Below are 18,881 nucleotides of genomic sequence, written 5' to 3'. Positions count from 1 at the left end.
GTAGTACGTGATCTAATGATGATGTGTAGTGCATGATGTCTGATGTTGGGTGTGTAGTACGTGATCTAATGATGATGTGTAGTGCATGATGTCTGATGTTGGGTGTGTAGTACGTGATCTAATGATGATGTGTAGTGCATAATGTCTGATGTTGGGTGTGTAGTACGTGATCTAATGATGATGTGTAGTGCATGATGTCTGATGTTGGGTGTGTAGTACGTGATCTAATGATGATGTGTAGTGCATGATGTCTGATGTTGGGTGTGTAGTACGTGATCTAATGATGATGTGTAGTGCATGATGTCTGATGTTGGGTGTGTAGTACGTGATCTAATGATGATGTGTAGTGCATGATGTCTGATGTTGGGTGTGTAGTACGTGATCTAATGATGATGTGTAGTGCATGATGTCTGATGTTGGGTGTGTAGTACGTGATCTAATGATGATGTGTAGTACGTGATCTAATGATGATGTGTATTGCATGATGTCTGATGATGATGTGTATTGCATGATGTCTCATGATAATGTGTAATGCATGAAGACTCTATGCTGGGTGTGTAGTGCATGATGTCTAATATTGGGGTAGTCTAAAACAAATCTTATTCACTGTAAAATGACGTAATAAATAAAACTTACCATAAGCACAACTCCCAATACTATTATATTTATTCAGTAACGTTCCACTTCTGATATATCTGTTTATTTCTGTGGCTTTACCATGGTGTTATCTTGTATCTAGAATATAGAAACTGTAACTTGTAATAAAATATATTTAATAAAAACGAAACTGTTAATAAATAATTCTGATTGGATTTCTTTAAACTGATCGTATTATTCACTAAAATAATCTTTTTACTTTTCAGGGGGGCATGTACATATTTCAACTGATGGATTATTATTCTGCCAGTGGAATGACTCTACTGTTCACTGTTTTCTTTCAAACTATAGCTATTACATGGGTTTATGGTAAGTTTCAAATTCATGTCCTTCATTATTTCTTACGTCACTTCCCACTTCTTATATATCTGTTTATTTATATGTTGTTATTCTGTTCCATAGAATGTGATGATGTATTTTACGTATGTTAATCCTAGGAGGAGCTGTTGTACAATAAACAAGTTAATCTTGAAGGGTGGTATCTTATTATATGCAGGTTAACCCTAGAACATGCTGTTGTACTATATGCAAGTTACCCCTAAAATATGTTGTTGTATTATTCTCAAGTTAATCTAGAACGCGCTGTTGTGCTATATGCAAGTTGCCCCTCAATGGTGGTGTTGCATTATTCTGAAGTTAACCCCAGAATGTGTTGTTGTACTATGTGCAAGCTCTCCCTAAAGATGATGATATATTATTCTCAAGTTAACCGTAGAAGATTGTGTCTTACTCAAGTTTCACTTTAGAGATGATAGTTAATTATTCATTACATTTAATCCTTGTATTATTGTACTCAAAAGTCAATAGTTTTAACAACTTAATTTTTTCTTCGCTTCACTTTTCTAGTTTGTTTTTTTTAACTTTATCACCACAAAGGATCAGATTCGCTATTCATCCTTTAAATTACCTTCTTACTTTTTGTTTTGGTTTTTAAATTTGCGAAGGTTACATAAGGACTGTCTGCGCTAGCATCACTAATATAGTAGTATAAGATTAGAGAAAAGGCAGCTAGGTGTCACCACTCGCCGTCAACTCTTGGGATACTCTTTTACCAACGAATGGTGGGATTAATCATAACTTTATAATGCCTTCATGGCTTAAAGGGCGAGCATGTTTCGTTTTACGGGGATTCGGATCCGCGACCCTCAGTTTACGAGTCGAGCGCCCCTAACCACCAGGGCCTTTTGTTTTTTAATCTTTTGTGGGATTTTCAGTTGTTTTCATTATAAACTTGAACTATTAATTAACAAATATACATTTAATTTGTAGATTTCAGGTTTTATGTCAAGTGTTTTTTTACGTGAAGGTAACAGCAAGTAAAACAATAAATTTGTTAAAATATGAATAACAATAAATTATTGCAGGTGTAAAAAGGTTGTCTAGCAACATTGAAGAGATGACAGGATATCGGCCTAACTGGTACTTCCTCGCTACCTGGGTTTTTGTCTCTCCAGCCGTTTGTTTGGTAAGTTTGATACCCATATATTACCAATAACAGTATAACATTGAATTAGTTGATTATATCAGCACGCGATTATTGGTATTTCAATGGTGAGTTCAGGTTTGGTCTCAAGAAACGTTCTCACCTAAATGCCACAGACTCCTTTCCAAGAAGAAGAGGACGAAATTCGACCGAAAATCCAACTGTAGTAATGGAAATTTAAGGATAGATTTCCATGATTGTTGAATCGAACTCTGATATCGGAGTTTGTTTGTGGCACTTTCAAGGGTTCAAAAGGCACAATTCTTTGAAACCTTACACAAGAAGCTTTGTTTGTTTGTTTTGAAATTCGCACAAAGCTACTCGAGGGCTATCTGTGCTAGCCGTTCCTAATTTAGTAGTGTAAGACTAGAGGGAAGGCAGCTAGTCATCACCACCCACCACCAACTCTTGGGCTACTCTTTTACCAACGAATAGTGGGATTGACCATCACATTATAACGCCCCACGGCTGAAAGGGCGAGCATATTTGGTGTGACGAGGATTCGAACCCGCGACGCTCGGATTACGAGTCGCACGCCTTACGCGCTAGGCCATGCCGGGCCTCACAAGAAGCTAGCAGGATCAAAGGTGTATGCTCCAGCTACACATGACCAAAGGAATGAGCACCTCATGGGAAATGTGTTCGGATTGTGTAATTTAGTAATGTTGCACCAAAATGATTCAAAGTACAGAACTCAAACCATTCATATGTTTCTGATATAAACATTAATGTTTTATGTGTTAAATATGGCACCGTTCATTGAAAATTAAATTTAGTTTTAACAATCGCAATTTTAGTATTACATTTAAAGCATTTATCAATAAGTATATAATCAGGATCTTGACATACTGAAAGTCCTGTTCATGTTGAGCCCACAATACTTTTATTTATAATTACGTGATAAAGAAATTATGGCTACACATAACACAATTATTTGTGTACAATTGCTGTACAACAGCATACAAAATTAAAAGAACAAGTACATTTTCTTATATAATTTATCTCATTGTTCCAAATGTGAGAATACTTTATTTTTTTAGATATTTTGTCTTATTTCAGTTCCATCTATATCCATTTTTAATGTGTGATGAAGTGTAAAACATGGAGAAATAAAATTAAAAAAAAATGACTAGTATCACAAAAACTGATATCCCATACGATACAATACTTTAAACAGTTTACATGCGTTTATTCAAGAAATGTTTGAAACATTCAATATCTAATGTGACTTCCACGGGCTGTAATACACTTTTGACACCGATTTGGCACACTTCGAATCAGTCTATCAATGTTATCTTGGGGCATGGGAGCCCACTTGTCTAGCAGGGCTTGTCGGAGTTCCTGTACATTCTGAGTGGTGCCGTTCAATAACACACCTCGACAACATATCCCAACAATGTTCAATCGGATTTAAATCTGGAGATCTGGCGAACCACTCAAAAGTCTATATGTCTTCCTCATCAAGGAAGTCCATACGCGTGCACAGTTAGGCGACGGGGGCTAGCACGTTAACCTGCATGAAAATGAACCCATCGCCGACAGCACCGGCAAAGGCCTCACAATGGGTTCCAGAATTTCGTCTCTATATTGTCGTGCATTCAGAGCACCCTGTTGAGTATGAGTAAGTCGGAGCGGCCACCCAAGCATATGCCTGCTTAGACCATTACAGAACCATTACGGAAAATCGCTCTCCTCGACGTCTCCACACCTCGCACGTCCATCATTATGAGACGCAGTGAACCCTTTTCCGAGTGACGTAATAGTTAAATACACTAATCCTAACGTTTCACAAAACTGTTCGATTACGTGTTGGATAAGTTTTCAAGACAAACATTTAATTCGATTTGAATCTTAATTATTTTATATGACGTTCAAGTATGCTAACTAAAGATGTTTTGTATAATTATTTAATTAAGATGTTAAATTAAGACAAATTAGATCATAGCTAGGTTTTCAGTAACACGTGTCTTGAAGGTCAGAATAGGTTTTCACAAAATTCTTTAACTTGCGCATGTTCACTGAGTGTCAGTTTATAAACGATTGTTTGAAATCGTAAATGTAGCAGAAACTTTAGTGAAAAGGGCTATATGGGTTATGTTTATAGTTTTATAAATTTAAATACTGAGACACTCGGGGTCAAAACGAAATTAAATGTTATTTCATCAATTTCTACCAGGCGTCACTTTGACTAAGATTTGTTTTTAAAAGAATCTGAATTTCTCTCCAACTTTCCGAGTTCAAGATAACAGGTTACAACTAATATCGAAATCACTAAATCACTCAGCGTGAACTTGCAGTGCCGACTGGAGGCAGTAATTACTCAAGCTTACTACTCTCCCCTCGCATAAAAACACAAAAAATTATTCATTTGGCAGAAGGCCAAAAGTAACGTGTTTAAATTGGGTCACATGCTATCGGAATCATGGATAGAATAGCATGTAAACTGATAGAAACAATAAATAATTATATACTGAAGGAAAAAGTGAAGGCAAACGACCAGTTGGTTTTAATTTGGTTTGCTTTGAATTTCGTGCAAAGCTACATGAGGGCTATCTGCACTAGTCGTCCCTGATTAAGTACTGTAGGAAAGCAACTAGTCATCATTACCCACCCCAACACTTTGTCTACTCTCATATAATTATACAAGATAACGTGTACACTCTTGTATAATTTTGAAAGGTAATTTTTTTAAACATTTAATTATTTTTCTATTGTAAATAATATGATATGATGATGGATTTTTAATGAATCTTTGTATGCATTGGAGCCTTTTTAACAATAAAATATTGTTTTCACTGCAAAATACTCCTGTCTTACAGGTAAATATCAGTTATTCTCTTTGAAATGAAACATCTGTTTTCAATTTTCTAACTTTAAACTTCATACAACTTTTGAACCACTTACTTAATCAAATGAGATTCTGGTTCTTATTCCATAGTACCAACTATTATTTGTATCTTGATAAAATTATTGCAAATATTAACAACAAAGACACCATATATAAATATGTTTTGAATCCCATTAGAAAATAATGGTGGTGTGAAGGTTTAACATTATTTAAATATGATTATTTACACACATTGAAAAACCTTCAGTATTCTAATGTATTTGACTGTGGTGAAACAAGCTAAAAGAATTAGGTATCTTTTTTTTAGAAAAATTTATAATTTGAAAACAAGAAGACTATTTTAACCTTGACAAAAGATCTTGATGTTGGCTACCATTGCATTTAACAGCTTATAAGGCTCACTGGCATACAACAACTACAGTAGTGGTTGGAATACTATTGATGTAAGTAGTTTCTTATTACAACAGTTTTTATAATATGAAGTTTGTGAATGCTAACTTAGAAAAGGTATTCACTCCATAACAGCTGTTATACAAGTGTTCATTGTCTGTTCCCTAGTAGGACAGAGGTAAGTGTTTGAATTTATAATGTTAAAATCAGGGTTTTGGTTCCCCTTGGTGGACACAGTAGATAGCCCGTTGTTGCTTTGCTATAACAAAACAAAAACATTCTGTCTGATATGTTTAGAATATTATCTACCATCCACTCACCATATTGTCTGACTGAAATTATATATGAATGAAATCATTAGATCATTAATGCATGTAATAAAACCTTTGAAGTCTAAAGTACATGTAGTTTTTATTTTAATTAATGCATTCAGAGGGAGATGTTAAGTTTCTAGCTTGTTATATTATATTCTTAAAGTTTATTTGCAATTTTGAAAAAATTCAAATCTAAACCAAATCGTTTAGAAATAGTAGATATTATATTTTTGCCTAAAAACATTGAATGATTTTTATTTCTTAAAATGTTATAGAAGTTGCTATTTAAGAGATGTTTTCTTGTAGGAAAGACAAATAGAAAGTTCACTAACATAAGTTTCAGTATTAAATGATGAAGAGAAAAAACAAACAAACATGCAAATCAGTAACATATTGCAATGATGTAAGGAAAACACTGGGTAAAAAAAAATTAGTTAAAGAAAAAAAAAAATATAGGAGTTTGAGAGTGTTTATAAGAGGATATCTTATTGTTTAATTTTAAAAGTATAATAAAGAGAACAGACAACTAATATTCATCACTGGTACAACTCACCATTTCAAACAATATAATATTCCTCTTCCACTAATGGTTAGTGTTTAACCTTCCAGTCCTTTTTACCTCAAGATTGATATCTGTAATGTTAAACATCTTTTTTCTTGATCATTTAGTGGGGGTGTGTACAAAGAAAACATACTCATATCTAGAATTTCAACTTACATTTTTTGTCCAGTGAATAATGTCACTCCATGACCTTTGTTCACTGACAGCATTGGTCATGAAACATTTTCAATCATTATCATACTTGGTCAACCAGGAATATTTTAGTTATAACCCATTTAACCTGGACACAAAATACAGTACTAAAACATAGTAAGGAGTGGATCCACTAAGATCTTACTATACCAGTTAAGTGTCTCCTTTATTTCAATTAATTTTATCGCTACCCCAATGCACCAATTCTTTAATGATTTTTATTTTACGATTTTCCAATCTTAATTCAGTCCAACCCTTTTTAAAAACAAATAGATTTACTTTAGTTTCTCAGATTCGATTATTTTATTACTGTGATTTTATCTGAATTTTTTCAGTCTTTAAATTCTGCAGTATTCTCTATTTCTGTTTCCAAAACTTAGTTTACTTTAAATGTTTAGAGTTCCCAAGTTTATGTTGAAAATACTGTATTCAGTTAGAGAGAGAAAAATGATACTTTTCTATAGACCTTTACAAAGCAGAATAATTAGGATAAAGAACATTTTTGAGTCAAATCTAACACATAGTACCTTAGTACACACCCACACTATCCCCTTACTATGTGTGCAAAGTTTTAGGTTCTCTTCTCTTGGATGCATTGCAGTCAGACATACAACTCGTCATAATGTTTATGGCTAACTCTATGTTACCAAGTTATCCAGCTCAGACAGTTCTTCTTTAGTTTGGCTCTTAAAACGTGTAAAGAGATAAACTGTTGTTTCATGAACCGAAACCAGAAGTGTGTTAGTTTGGTGCCAAATCTTCTCACTACCTCCATATGATCATTCCAACGTACTGGTCATTCTGAAAGTCCGTTGACTAATGAAACTAAAGTGGTGACCTGATAATGAACAGGTCCAGTAAGGTAAGAGATTGCACATCTTCACTAATGACAGCACCAGAAATAAACTCCTACGGTCAAGATTCTAAAGGTTGTCTTGTGGTCTATCTACAAAACACGGTAATGTTTCCTTCTTCACCATTCAATAACTTTATTGGTGCTGTCTTCCTCATAGTTCCGGGTCCTACTGAAAGCTACATCTTGTAATATTCTTTGGAGAAACACAGTAAGCCAAAAATTAAAGAAAACCAGGTAAAGAACAAACTATACCTCAGTAACGAATGACACCATGTGAACTAGATGTACTTCCAAACTGAAATTAAAAGTAACAAGTATTTTCATTTCTTGCTTTTATGGTTCATATGTCATGCTGTGTTCTAGCTAAGAGAGTGTATAATTTTACTCGTGATTTATGGCATGCGCACGTTTTACTGATTTCTAGTACTTGTCTGGATAAATAGTAACCTATGTTCATATCTCTAGTATTTGCTTAGATAAACAATCATCTATGTTCTGATCGCTAGTATTTGCCTAGATAGATACTGTTGTGTGTTACGATCCTTAGCACTTGCCTGATTAAAAATAAGCTCAAATTACGTTTTCTTACAATAAATAGTTACAGGTGTTCGTATATCACTCTATAGTCTTAAATACATTGTTCCCAGACTTCTAATCTGTAACAGTTGGGGATTGTGAGTAATAAAATACGTCCAGATATCAGTTTTATGATTACATTAAAATTTAACATTAATCCTTGTCTCTAAATATTCCACTTCTATAAATTCACTATAAAACTGAATACGCACGTTTCGAACCCAAGAAATTTCATTTTGAGATTAGGTACAAGGTTAGAGGTCGTGAATCGCTGCACTACACTTTTCTGATAACTTATTACAGCTGTTGTATAGTTGGCGCTCGACTCTTAATTTAAGGGTCATGGGTTCGAATCTCCGTCACCAAAAATACTTGTCTTTTCATCCATGGGGCATTATATGTGACGGTCAGTCCCATTATTTGCTGGTGAAAGCATAGTGCAAGAGTTGGTGGTGGAATTTGATTTCTCGCTGTAGACAGAAAGTATATAGTAAAATATGGAGCTTTGTGCCAACCTAAGAAAGAAACAAACAATCGTTTTGTTACATTTCACTGTCGAAAACTCACTGTTAAAAATAATTATAAACCATATTCCCAGCTACAAAATTCAAACCCAAAACAGTTTTATTAGTTGCTTTCTTGAAAATAATGACAGAAATCTTCAGTAGTTGGCTCTGTCCACATACAGCAACAGATGAAATCATAGTAAACAAAGACCCTAACCGTCACAAACTCACTTCGAGTTAGATTTATTACTAAATCATTGTTGCATCTGATAGATACCGCACCCTGCGATTTTTTTTCTGAGTTGTTTAAAGTTTTGAAATTACAAACACTCGGTTTGCCATTTTTTGTTTTTTCTTTTTGTTTTGTTGCGGAAAAAAGAAACCGCGTATCTTAATGTATCGTTAGTAAAAGAGTAGCCCAAGAGTTGGCAGTGGGTGGTGATGATTAGCTGTCTTCTCTCTTGTCTTACACTACAAAATTAGGAATGACTAGCGCAGGTAACCTTCGTGTAGCCTTGCACAAAATTAAACAAAACAAACAAACTAATTAACGTAGAACGACTCAATAACAGCGATAGCGAACACACAAACTGGTTCCCAATATCCACGTGACTTTCTTTTATCTAATTATGCTGTTGAAACAACTCTAATCACTCCACAATGTCTCATAGCTTAAAATGAAAATTCTTGGCCTAAGGTATTCTTGGTATTCTTGACCTAAGTTATTAAACCTTTTCATGTCAATACTATCTTTAGGACCCGCAACTCCCACTACCGAACATTTAAATTACAAAATTAAAAAATATAGTATAAAACAGTATTTCTGTTTGTACACCTATACTAGACAGCTCAAAGTGGCTTTAAGTCCAACAAACAAACACATTTTTCAACACTTTTATACTCTATAAAATAATTTACAGGCTTCCTAGTTTAAAACATTCTAGCTTATACTAAATGACAAACAGTACCACAGCCAGCTACGACTTGCGGCTCAAGCACTACGAGATCTCATGAATACAAAAATATACACAACTTCTATTTCCGAACTTATAATTAAACAAAAATTAGGTTAAATATATCTAGTAACGTTCAAACTTGCTGTTCTCAACTGTTATGTTTCAAACATTTCATAATGTTCATTATTTTCGACCTTTACTTGCAGCCATTTATTTCGAACAACACCTGAACCAATGTTAACCTGGAATGCAGACACATGCGAACACTACCAGTGAAACCAAAACTTGATGTTTGGAACAAGAATACAGACACATGTGCACACTACCAGTAAAACCAAAACTTGATGTTTGGAACAAGAATACAGACACATGTGAACACTACCAGTAAAACCAAAACTTCACTTTTGAGCTAGAATACAGACACGACTAAACACTACCAATAAAATGTAAGCATGAAATTTTGAGTTAGAAGACAGACACATGTGAACACCACCAGTAAAACCAAAAACTGACGTTTTGAACTAGTAAAATTACAAATAACACGAGTAAGATAAGGTCATAAAGTTAACTGGTTCTGTTATATAAATTAGATTATGATTTCAGTTTCACAAATAATACGAAATATGTTGGTCTAGCTACCAGGTAAACATACAAATTATGAACATCTGAGAATTGTAGTTTCTAGTTAAACGAAATAATATAAATTTGAAGGGTTTAAGACACTCACATCAGACTATGGATAAAATAAGCATAGTTGAATATATACTCTTCAAAAAAAAGAAACGCAAAAGGCAAAATATGAGACAAATTGTTAACAAGTTTATTCCGGGTAGTTCTGTATGACATGTGTGAAACTTTGCACATTCACCGCTGAACATCCAAAGTCTACAAAAGCGAAGTCCACGCACACTAGTTGAAGTTTAACGTCACTCAACGTCAATAACGAGTATGCCCACCGTAAGCATCAATAACTGCTTGGCATCTCCTGCCCATGGAAGCGATGAGATGACAAATCACATTCTGTGGAATGGCTGGCCACTCAGCCTGCAAAGCTGCTGCAAGATGAGGTAGAGTCTGCGGTTGAGGTTGTCGCCGTCGCAGACGTCGGTCCAACTCGTTCCAAAGATGTTCGATGGGGTTTAAATCTGGTGATCTGGAGGGCCAGGGAAAACGTTGATGTTGTGGTGTCTCAAAAAGACAGAGGTGAGTCGGGCTGTGTGAGGACGGGCGTTGTCATGTTGAAAAACGTCATTGACGTTCACCATGATGGGTTGAACATTGGGCTTAAGAATCTCGTCGACGTATCATTGAGCCGCAAGATTCCCTCGAATGTGCAAAAGGTCTGTTGAGGCAGTAGACGTCGCAGTGGTGGTTCTATCCCGAAGGTGACAAAACCGGATGTAGCGATCTTGTGCAGGCGTGGTCACACGAGGTCTGCCAGATCGTGGACGGTCACGAGTTGATCCATGTTGTTAGTGACGATTCCATAGCCTTGTGATGGTGCTTGGGTGGACATTCACAGCTATGGCAACATATGTTCGAGATTCGCCTGCTTCCAAGCGACCAATGACATTGTTGCGTTGTGCTTCAGTCAGTTTTGATGTAACTGTATTGCATGTCGGTGGCTAAACACTGAGCTATGGAAACCGAGAACCCGTCACTTTTATAGGGATTTAGCACATGTTGCACTTGCAGAACATGCAGATCTCTCAAAAACGTTATTGGACACGAATGCGTTTTGGCGAAAAATCCGATGTTTTCCTCTGTTTTCAAAATGCACAACTGTTATTGTCATTTTGGTCTGACAATCAGTGCCTTAACACGTGTAACATCACATACTCTGAGCTTGTAACGTTATTACATATATTTCTCTTTAAAATAAAAAAATATCCCTTTTGCATTTCTTTTTTGAAGAGTATATTTCTACTTCCTGCTACCACATCAACATGGGTGTCAATCACTGATTAGAGAAGTGTGTCCTTTAGTAGCTGAGGATGAACTGTTTCTACTTCCTGCTACCACATCAACATGGGTGTCAATCACTGATTAGAGAAGTGTGTCCTTTAAAAGCTGAGGATGAACTAAACTTTTCAAAAAAGAAGCGCAAAGGGCAAAATTGGAGATAAATTGTTAACAAGTTTATTCCGTGTCGTTCTGTATGACATTTTGAAACTTTTTACATTCACTGCTGAACATCCAAAGTCTGCAAAGGTAAAGTCCACGCTCACTAGTTGAAGTTTTACGTCACTCAACTTCAATAACGAGTATGCCCCCCGTGAGCATCAATAACTGCTTGGCATCTCCTGCCCATGGAAGCGATGAGATGACGAATCACATCCTGTGGAATGGCTGTCCACTCAGCCTGCAAAGCTGCTGCAAGCTGAGGTAGAGTCTGCGGTTGAGGTTGTCGCCGTCGCAGACGTCGGTCCAACTCGTCCCAAAGATGTTCGATGGGGTTTAAATCTGGTGATCTGGAGGGCCAGGCCAGAACGTTGATGTTGTGGTGTCTCAAGAAAATAGTGGTGAGTCGGACTGTGTGAGGACGGACATTGTCATGTTGAAAAACGTCGTTGACGTTCATCATGATGGGTTGCACATGGGGTCTAAGAATCTTGTCGACGTATCGTTGAGCCGTAAGATTCCCTCGAATGTGCAAAAGGTCTGTTCTGGCATTGTAGGCGATGGCAACCCACATCATGACGCTGCCACCACCAAATCTGTGTTTTCAGCAAAACGTTCACCTCGGCGACGGTCAACACGAGTCCTTCCATCCTGCCTACAAAGCATAAATGCGATTCATCGCTGAACCAAACATGCCTCCATCGTCGATGAGACCATACCCGATGTGCCTGAGTCCATTGCAGCCGTGCTTGACGATGTTGCTGGGTGAGGATGATGCCTCTGACTGGACGTCGAGGTCGGATTCCTGCATCTCGTAGACGGTTGCGTACGGTCTGATCGGAAATCCTACGCAGCCCTTGTATGTTTGAGGCAGTAGATGTCGCAGTGGTGGTCCTATCCCGAAGGTGACGTAACCGGATGTAGCGATCTTGTGCGGGCGTGGTCACACGAGGTCTGCCAGATAGTGAACGGTCACGAGTTGATCCATGTTATTGGTGACGATTCCATAGCCTTGTGATGGTGCTTGGGTGGACATTCACAGCTCTGGCAACATCTGATCGAGATTCGCCTGCTTCCAAGCGACCAATGGCATTGTTGCGTTGTGCTTCAGTCAGTCTTGCCGTAACTGTATTGCGTGTCGGTAGCTTAACACTGAGCTATGGAAACTGAGAACCCGTCACTTTTATAGGATTTTGCACATGTTTCACTTGCAGAACATGCAGATCTCAAAAATTTATTAAACACGAATGCGTTTTGGCGAAAAATCCAATGTTTTCCTCCGTTTTCAAAGTGCACAACTGTTATTGTCATTTTGGTCTGACAATCAGTGCCTTAACACGTGTAACATCACATACTCTGAGCTTGTAACGTTATTACGAGTACAGGTATTGTTACAGTTATTACAGGTACACATATTTCTCTTTAAAATAAAAAATATCCATCTACTATAAATTATGTAAAATACATTCACCATATAAGTTGTCAACCTTGTTTTATGGTAAAATAATTTCATGTGAACATTGATAATGAGAAGATAATTCAGAAAATGTCATAATTAGTAGAAATTAATAAGTTTAGATCAATAAAATATTATTGGTTTGAGTTTGTTTGGTTTTTGAATTTCGCGCAAAGCTACACGAGGGCTATCTGCGCTAGCCGTCCTTAATTTCGCAGTGTAAGACTAGAGGAAAGGTGGCTAGTCAGCACCACCCACCACCAACTCTTGGGCTACTCTACCAACGAATAGTGGGATTGACCGTCACATTATAACGCCCCCACGTTTTCAATGTATTATATGTTTGATAATTATGTAATGTGGTGTTCTAACTTTCATTAATTAACATATATTACCTAAACTGAGAATAAACTATTTTATAGGGTAGTACATGTGAAAATAAAGTATAATGATTTAAATTATATTCTAATTGTTTCTTGTCTGTAACAATTAATGATAACGGTATAGTTAGCCAGAATAGTTGTTTAAGTTTGTAACTACTACCATATTTTTTGGTGTACAAGATGATTCCAAATATAAAACGACCCTGGATGTTTTGAGCTAGTTAAGTGTAGTATATGCAATTCAAATGCTACACACAGCTCAATCCAGCCTTCATTATATCACAAACATGTAACAAGCAACTTTACGAAGTTTTCATTACATTTTAAATCGTTTTATATAATCAAAATATCAAACCTTAAGATGTTCTACAAAACCATATTGGGCCTAACATGGCTAGGTGATAAAGGCACTCGACTCGCAATCTGAGAGTCACTAGTTCGAATCTTCATCTGATCAAATATGCTCGCCCTTTCTGCCTTTTAACGTTATAATGTGACGGTCAATCCCAATATTAGTTGGTAAAAAAGTAGCCTAAATTTTGGTGGTGGATGATGGTGACTAGCTGTGCCTTCCCTCTAGTCATACACTATTAAATTAGGAACCGGCTAGCGCAGATATCCTTCGGGTAGCTTTGCGCGAAATTAAAAAGAGCAATAAAAACATGTTAATAAAACTTTTATAGAGAAAGCTGTGTTCTTAAATGAGTTTTTCTCCAACATGTGTGAAGATCATAACCTCCTCTAAAATAATTGATTTCAAGAAGGCCGGTGAAAGTTACACTAAAGTCAATACCAACTGGCAGAAATTATGTGGAAGTCATGGTTTTCCTAGACTTTAAATGGTGTAAGTTTTACAAGCAATACAAGCTTTAGGGGCTTAGTCCCAAAGGTTTTTCAGTTAAACCGGTTACAAAGGGGGGTTAACCAGAAACATTAAATCCTAATCAAATGAGATCAATGTACAAACAATAATAACAAAAATAAATTCATCCTACCAGACGCACTTTTTGTGTTTTAGATCGTGGTTACACCTAATATAAGGAAAGTCGTAAGATATAGTTGAAGATCATTTATTATTTTTTTAATAGGCTCACAAAGCATCATAGATGTTATGAGGATGTTGAAAACCATTCACACAGTGCAGTTCAAGGTTGACAAATAACTGTCCTCAGTAAAAATAGTCTTACTCTTGGAAAAGTTTATCAACATTGAAATAGCATTTTGGAAGCTGTAATCAGTGATGACGAGAAAACCCAGTTGTAGGGAAATATATATATGTAAAAACGGCTGGTTTGGGTTGAAAAAGTTTTATGTAGGTTTGTGAACCTGACGATGACCGAAATGTTGTTCGGTCCTTTACAATTTTCTCAACCCAAACGTTTATATATTTTGAAAGTTGTATTGAATGTTTCAAAACAAAACATCGAGTCCTTGAAGTTGAATATGAAGAATTGGTCTGACGAGTGTGTGTGTTTTTCTTTTAGGAAAGCCACAAAGGCTATCTCCTCAGCCCAGCGAGGGGAATCGAACCCCTGATTTTAGTGTTGTAAATCCGGAGACATACCGCTGTACTAGCGGGGGACTGGTCTAACGAAATATCTTTGGTTCACAGTTGCCAACAAAGCAACAGCAACAACCCTTCTCTACTTCAATTCGTGATGACGAGACAACCCATTTGTAGAGAAAAATATATGTTTAAAAAAGAACACAAAAAGTCACTTTCAAAAAGATTTTGAACACTGCAAATCAAGTAAACACAACATAACCATAAGAAACATCCAAATACTAAATAAATAAACAAACTTAAAATTGAAGAAGCTTTACTTATACAACAACTCTAGCCCAAAATTAACCAATACAAAGGAACACCTTTATAGCTATATTAATAATATAATATAATACAATCAAACCTTCTAAGTACGCCCTGTACATTTCTACACTCAGTTACATAACCCTCCTTCAAACATGTGGTCAGCTATCGGTCAGTTACCTCTTTCTTTCTTTGTGAACCTGACGATGACCGAAGAAGGTCGAAACGTTGTTCGCTCCTCTACATAGTGTTTTCTCTATCCATTGTTTGTTTGTTTGTTTTTTGAATTTCCTCGCAAGGCTATTCGAGGGCTATCTGCGCCAGCCGTCCCTAATTTAGCAGTGTAAGACTAGAGGGAAGACAGCTAGTCATCACCACCCACCGCCAACTCTTGTTCTCTACCCATACCAACCGCTTTTTACACATAACCTTCTCTACGTTGTATTACTATACAAACATTTCGTTCAACAATCCACTGTCTCTTGGATTCAGGAACAAACTTTTTCTATTACTCGTACACTACACATGTTATTGACTGAGATATTGTAAAAGTATTTAAACAAGTAACCGAAAGAGTTGAACTAAATATATGACAATCATTAGAAATTGTTAAAAATAGAATTAATATAAACAAAGATTTAGGCCATGGAGTCATGGAAGTAATTTTTTGAAATCGTTGTTGTAGTTGTTTTGAATTAAACACAAAGCTACACAATGTGCTCTGCCCACCACAGGCATCGAAACCCGGACTTTAGCGTTGTAAGTCTGCAGATATACCGCTCAGCCACTGGGAGGCTTGTTTTTGTGAATGGCACCATTATAAAAATATGTTAATTACATAAATGCATCGGTTGATGATTGTTTGTTTGTTTTCGAATTTCACGCAAAGTTACACGAGAGCTATCTGCGCTAGCCGTCCCTAATTTAGCAATGTAAGACTAGAGGGAAGGATCTAGTCATCGCCAGCCACTGCCAACTTTTGGGCTACTCTTTTACCAACGAATAATGGAATTGATCGTCACATTATAACGCTCCCACGGCTGAAAGGGCGAGCATGTTTGGTGTGACAGGGATTCGAACCCGCAACCCTCGGATTACATCTGGAGTGCCTTAACCCCTGGCCATGCTAGCCTCATGTTGATGAGAAGCTTTATATTTACTTCGTCATCTGGAAAATTGTGGAGTTGTTTCCACCAAATCGTGTAGAATTATTACAAAAATTTAACTTATATATATTTTTTTAATTTTACAAATAAATTACTGTGCAAGTAAAAACTTTAATGTCTAGTTTGATTAATTTGTTGTTGTTTTTTTTACACAAGAACAGTCTGGTTTTAGGAATTAAAGTTATATTGTTATAATAGAGATCGAGTCTAGGATCTTTGTAACATTCGAAACATCTTCAAAAGTATACAGAGCAAAGCAATTTCATTTAGAAAATCAGTATTCAATTATTGGATGACCACTCAAAAGAGAAGTTGTACAATTACATTATGATCCTCAACAACTGGTGATTCAAGACGAATAAGGATACGTTTATCTAAAGAAGTGTTTGTGAAGATATAAAATAGTTCTTTCAAACCCCGAGCTGATTTCCTTCCTCCTCATTCTCTCTTTATAATTACATCAGGGTTCAGCCACTTTATACGTCATCTAACTGTATTTGTCTACTAATTGTATTTGTCCTTATCATAAAGCGTCAGATGAGGCGCCTTATAATTCCAGATGCCAGCCACAAATAGTAACTGATTGGATAAGTGGAAATATAGTCAACTTTCATTTGATTATATATGTGTTTATAAAGAAAATTCGTCATAGAAAAAAGACATAATGGAACTTCTACATTTTATGTCATTTTTAATGGCTAGTCCTAAAGTAACGAAGAGATAGTATCTACAGTTATTAAAACATGTCTTGTATTTCCAACATCGGGTCGGAGACAAATTATATTTAAAACACGGTAATTCCAAAAAATTCAAAGATAATAAAACCCAAAAGATAGAAAAAGTCATTAACAAAGATTATGGGAAAAAATATTTGACGAAAATTAAACAAAACCCTGCAAAACTTTTGAACAATGATGAAACCAAAATCAACACGCTTCAACGAGGGTAATACAAAAATTAAAAAACAAGTTGTTTATTAAAGGAAATTTTGAAACTGCTACTCAATTTTATAAAACACAAGATATTAAGTTGTTTGTTGTTGTGGTTAGTTCTTACATTTCATTTCTTTCAAAGATACTCCAGGGATATCTGCTCGTACAATCCCCAACTGTAAAGTGATAAACGAGAGGGAAGTCATCTTTTTAACCCAGATGGTTTGGGTATTCGACTCCTAAGCTGAGGGGTTCGCATCTCCAATCACACTTTGTTTTTGGGCTCGGCATGGCCAAACGTGTTAAGGCGTGCGACTCGTAATCCGAGGATCGCGTGTTCACATGCTTGCCCTTTTAGCCGTGGGGGCGGTATAATGTGACGGTCAATCCCACTATTCGTTGGCAAAAGAGTAGCCCAAAAGTTGGCGGTGGGTGGTGATGACTAGCTGCCTTCCCTCTAGTCTTACACTGCTAAATTAGGGACGGCTAGCGCAGATAGGCCTCGAGTAGCTTTGTGCGAAATTCAAAAAACAAACAAACAATCTTTTTAACAACATCCACCACAGAATACATAAGAATAAACAGTGTCAATAACACACCCTCATGGATCATGAGAAGTAACCATGAGTGAAGGAGGAGAATGAGTCGGGACAAGAACAGTAATCTTTCATTAACAGCACAGTTTGAACTATTCACACCTAGTGGAACACATTGAAGTTATTCTACTATGACGTCATAAGTAATGTTACTCGATCCACTAATCAACGTCCAGCATCCTATATGAATGTCAATTTGATATGTAGAATGCCACCAGAGGGAGTCCCAGATGTCAACATGTCTCAGTCTATTGTTACGTATTATAATAATCCTGGACGAGTCTCCGATATATTTTGTAACGTACTGCAAGTTCAAATAGCCGGAAATTTTATTTTAATTTAAAAGTTAATTGCATGTCGATATGTATCAAAATTATGATATTTGCCAACAATATTGTTACACACAATTTTGTTCTTAACACAAACAACAATAAAACTTATAATAAGGGCTATTACGAATAGTTATTACAACTCATTAGTTGTAATAAATCATTATTTATATACAAAAGTTTTACAAACTTATAAACAGTACTGAGCCTTCTGTCTGATCTGGAACTTCTTTGATATTTTATCGACGGTTCACGAAGAACGAATTAATTTCATGTTGAAATGTTTAAACTTCGCTTAATGGCCAGTCTCACGCTATTATTCTCACATCTAACGCTCTCATAGGGCTACCCTTTTACCAACGAATAGTGGAATTGACTTTCACATTAAAACGCCCCCACGGCTGGGAGGGCGAGCATGTTTGGTGCAACCGGGATTCGAACCCGTGACCCTCGGATTACGAGTCGAACGCCTTAACACGCTTGGCCATGCCGGGCCCGGGTGTATCTTGTAACCATTCAAGAAACCAATTGTCTTGTGTTGAACCTGTCATTGTTACATTAGCCTCATTGTGAAAGGGCTTCAAATACGTTCGGCTAAGTATTTGTTGGATTTTATTGGGCTTTTCTGCGTCATAGTACAAATTGTAAAATTTGAGCTACATCTGCATGCTCAATGTTACGTTGCTACTTCGAACAGTTTAATCTGAGAAGATTTCGATCTGGTATCACGATTACCACATTGACACCA

At 36.4% G+C, this 18,881-nt stretch overlaps 1 protein-coding gene across 1 annotated transcript in view; it reads left to right on the top strand.

Moving 5' to 3' along the window:
• Nucleotides 1–867: 867 nt before the first annotated feature.
• Nucleotides 868–18,881, top strand: part of LOC143243282 (sodium- and chloride-dependent GABA transporter 2-like) — an 85,110-nt gene continuing 67,096 nt past the window's right edge. Inside the window, exons 1-2 of the mRNA XM_076487134.1 lie at nt 868–966; nt 2,022–2,122. Coding sequence (XP_076343249.1) covers nt 870–966; nt 2,022–2,122 — 198 coding nt within the window. The 5' untranslated portion in view covers nt 868–869. The remainder of the gene's footprint in view (nt 967–2,021; nt 2,123–18,881) is intronic.

This window comes from Tachypleus tridentatus, unplaced genomic scaffold (genome assembly GCF_004210375.1).
Source record: "Tachypleus tridentatus isolate NWPU-2018 unplaced genomic scaffold, ASM421037v1 Hic_cluster_2, whole genome shotgun sequence".
Classification (NCBI taxonomy): Eukaryota; Metazoa; Arthropoda; class Merostomata; order Xiphosura; family Limulidae; genus Tachypleus; species Tachypleus tridentatus.
This window is presented reverse-complemented; position numbering and strand designations above follow the sequence as displayed.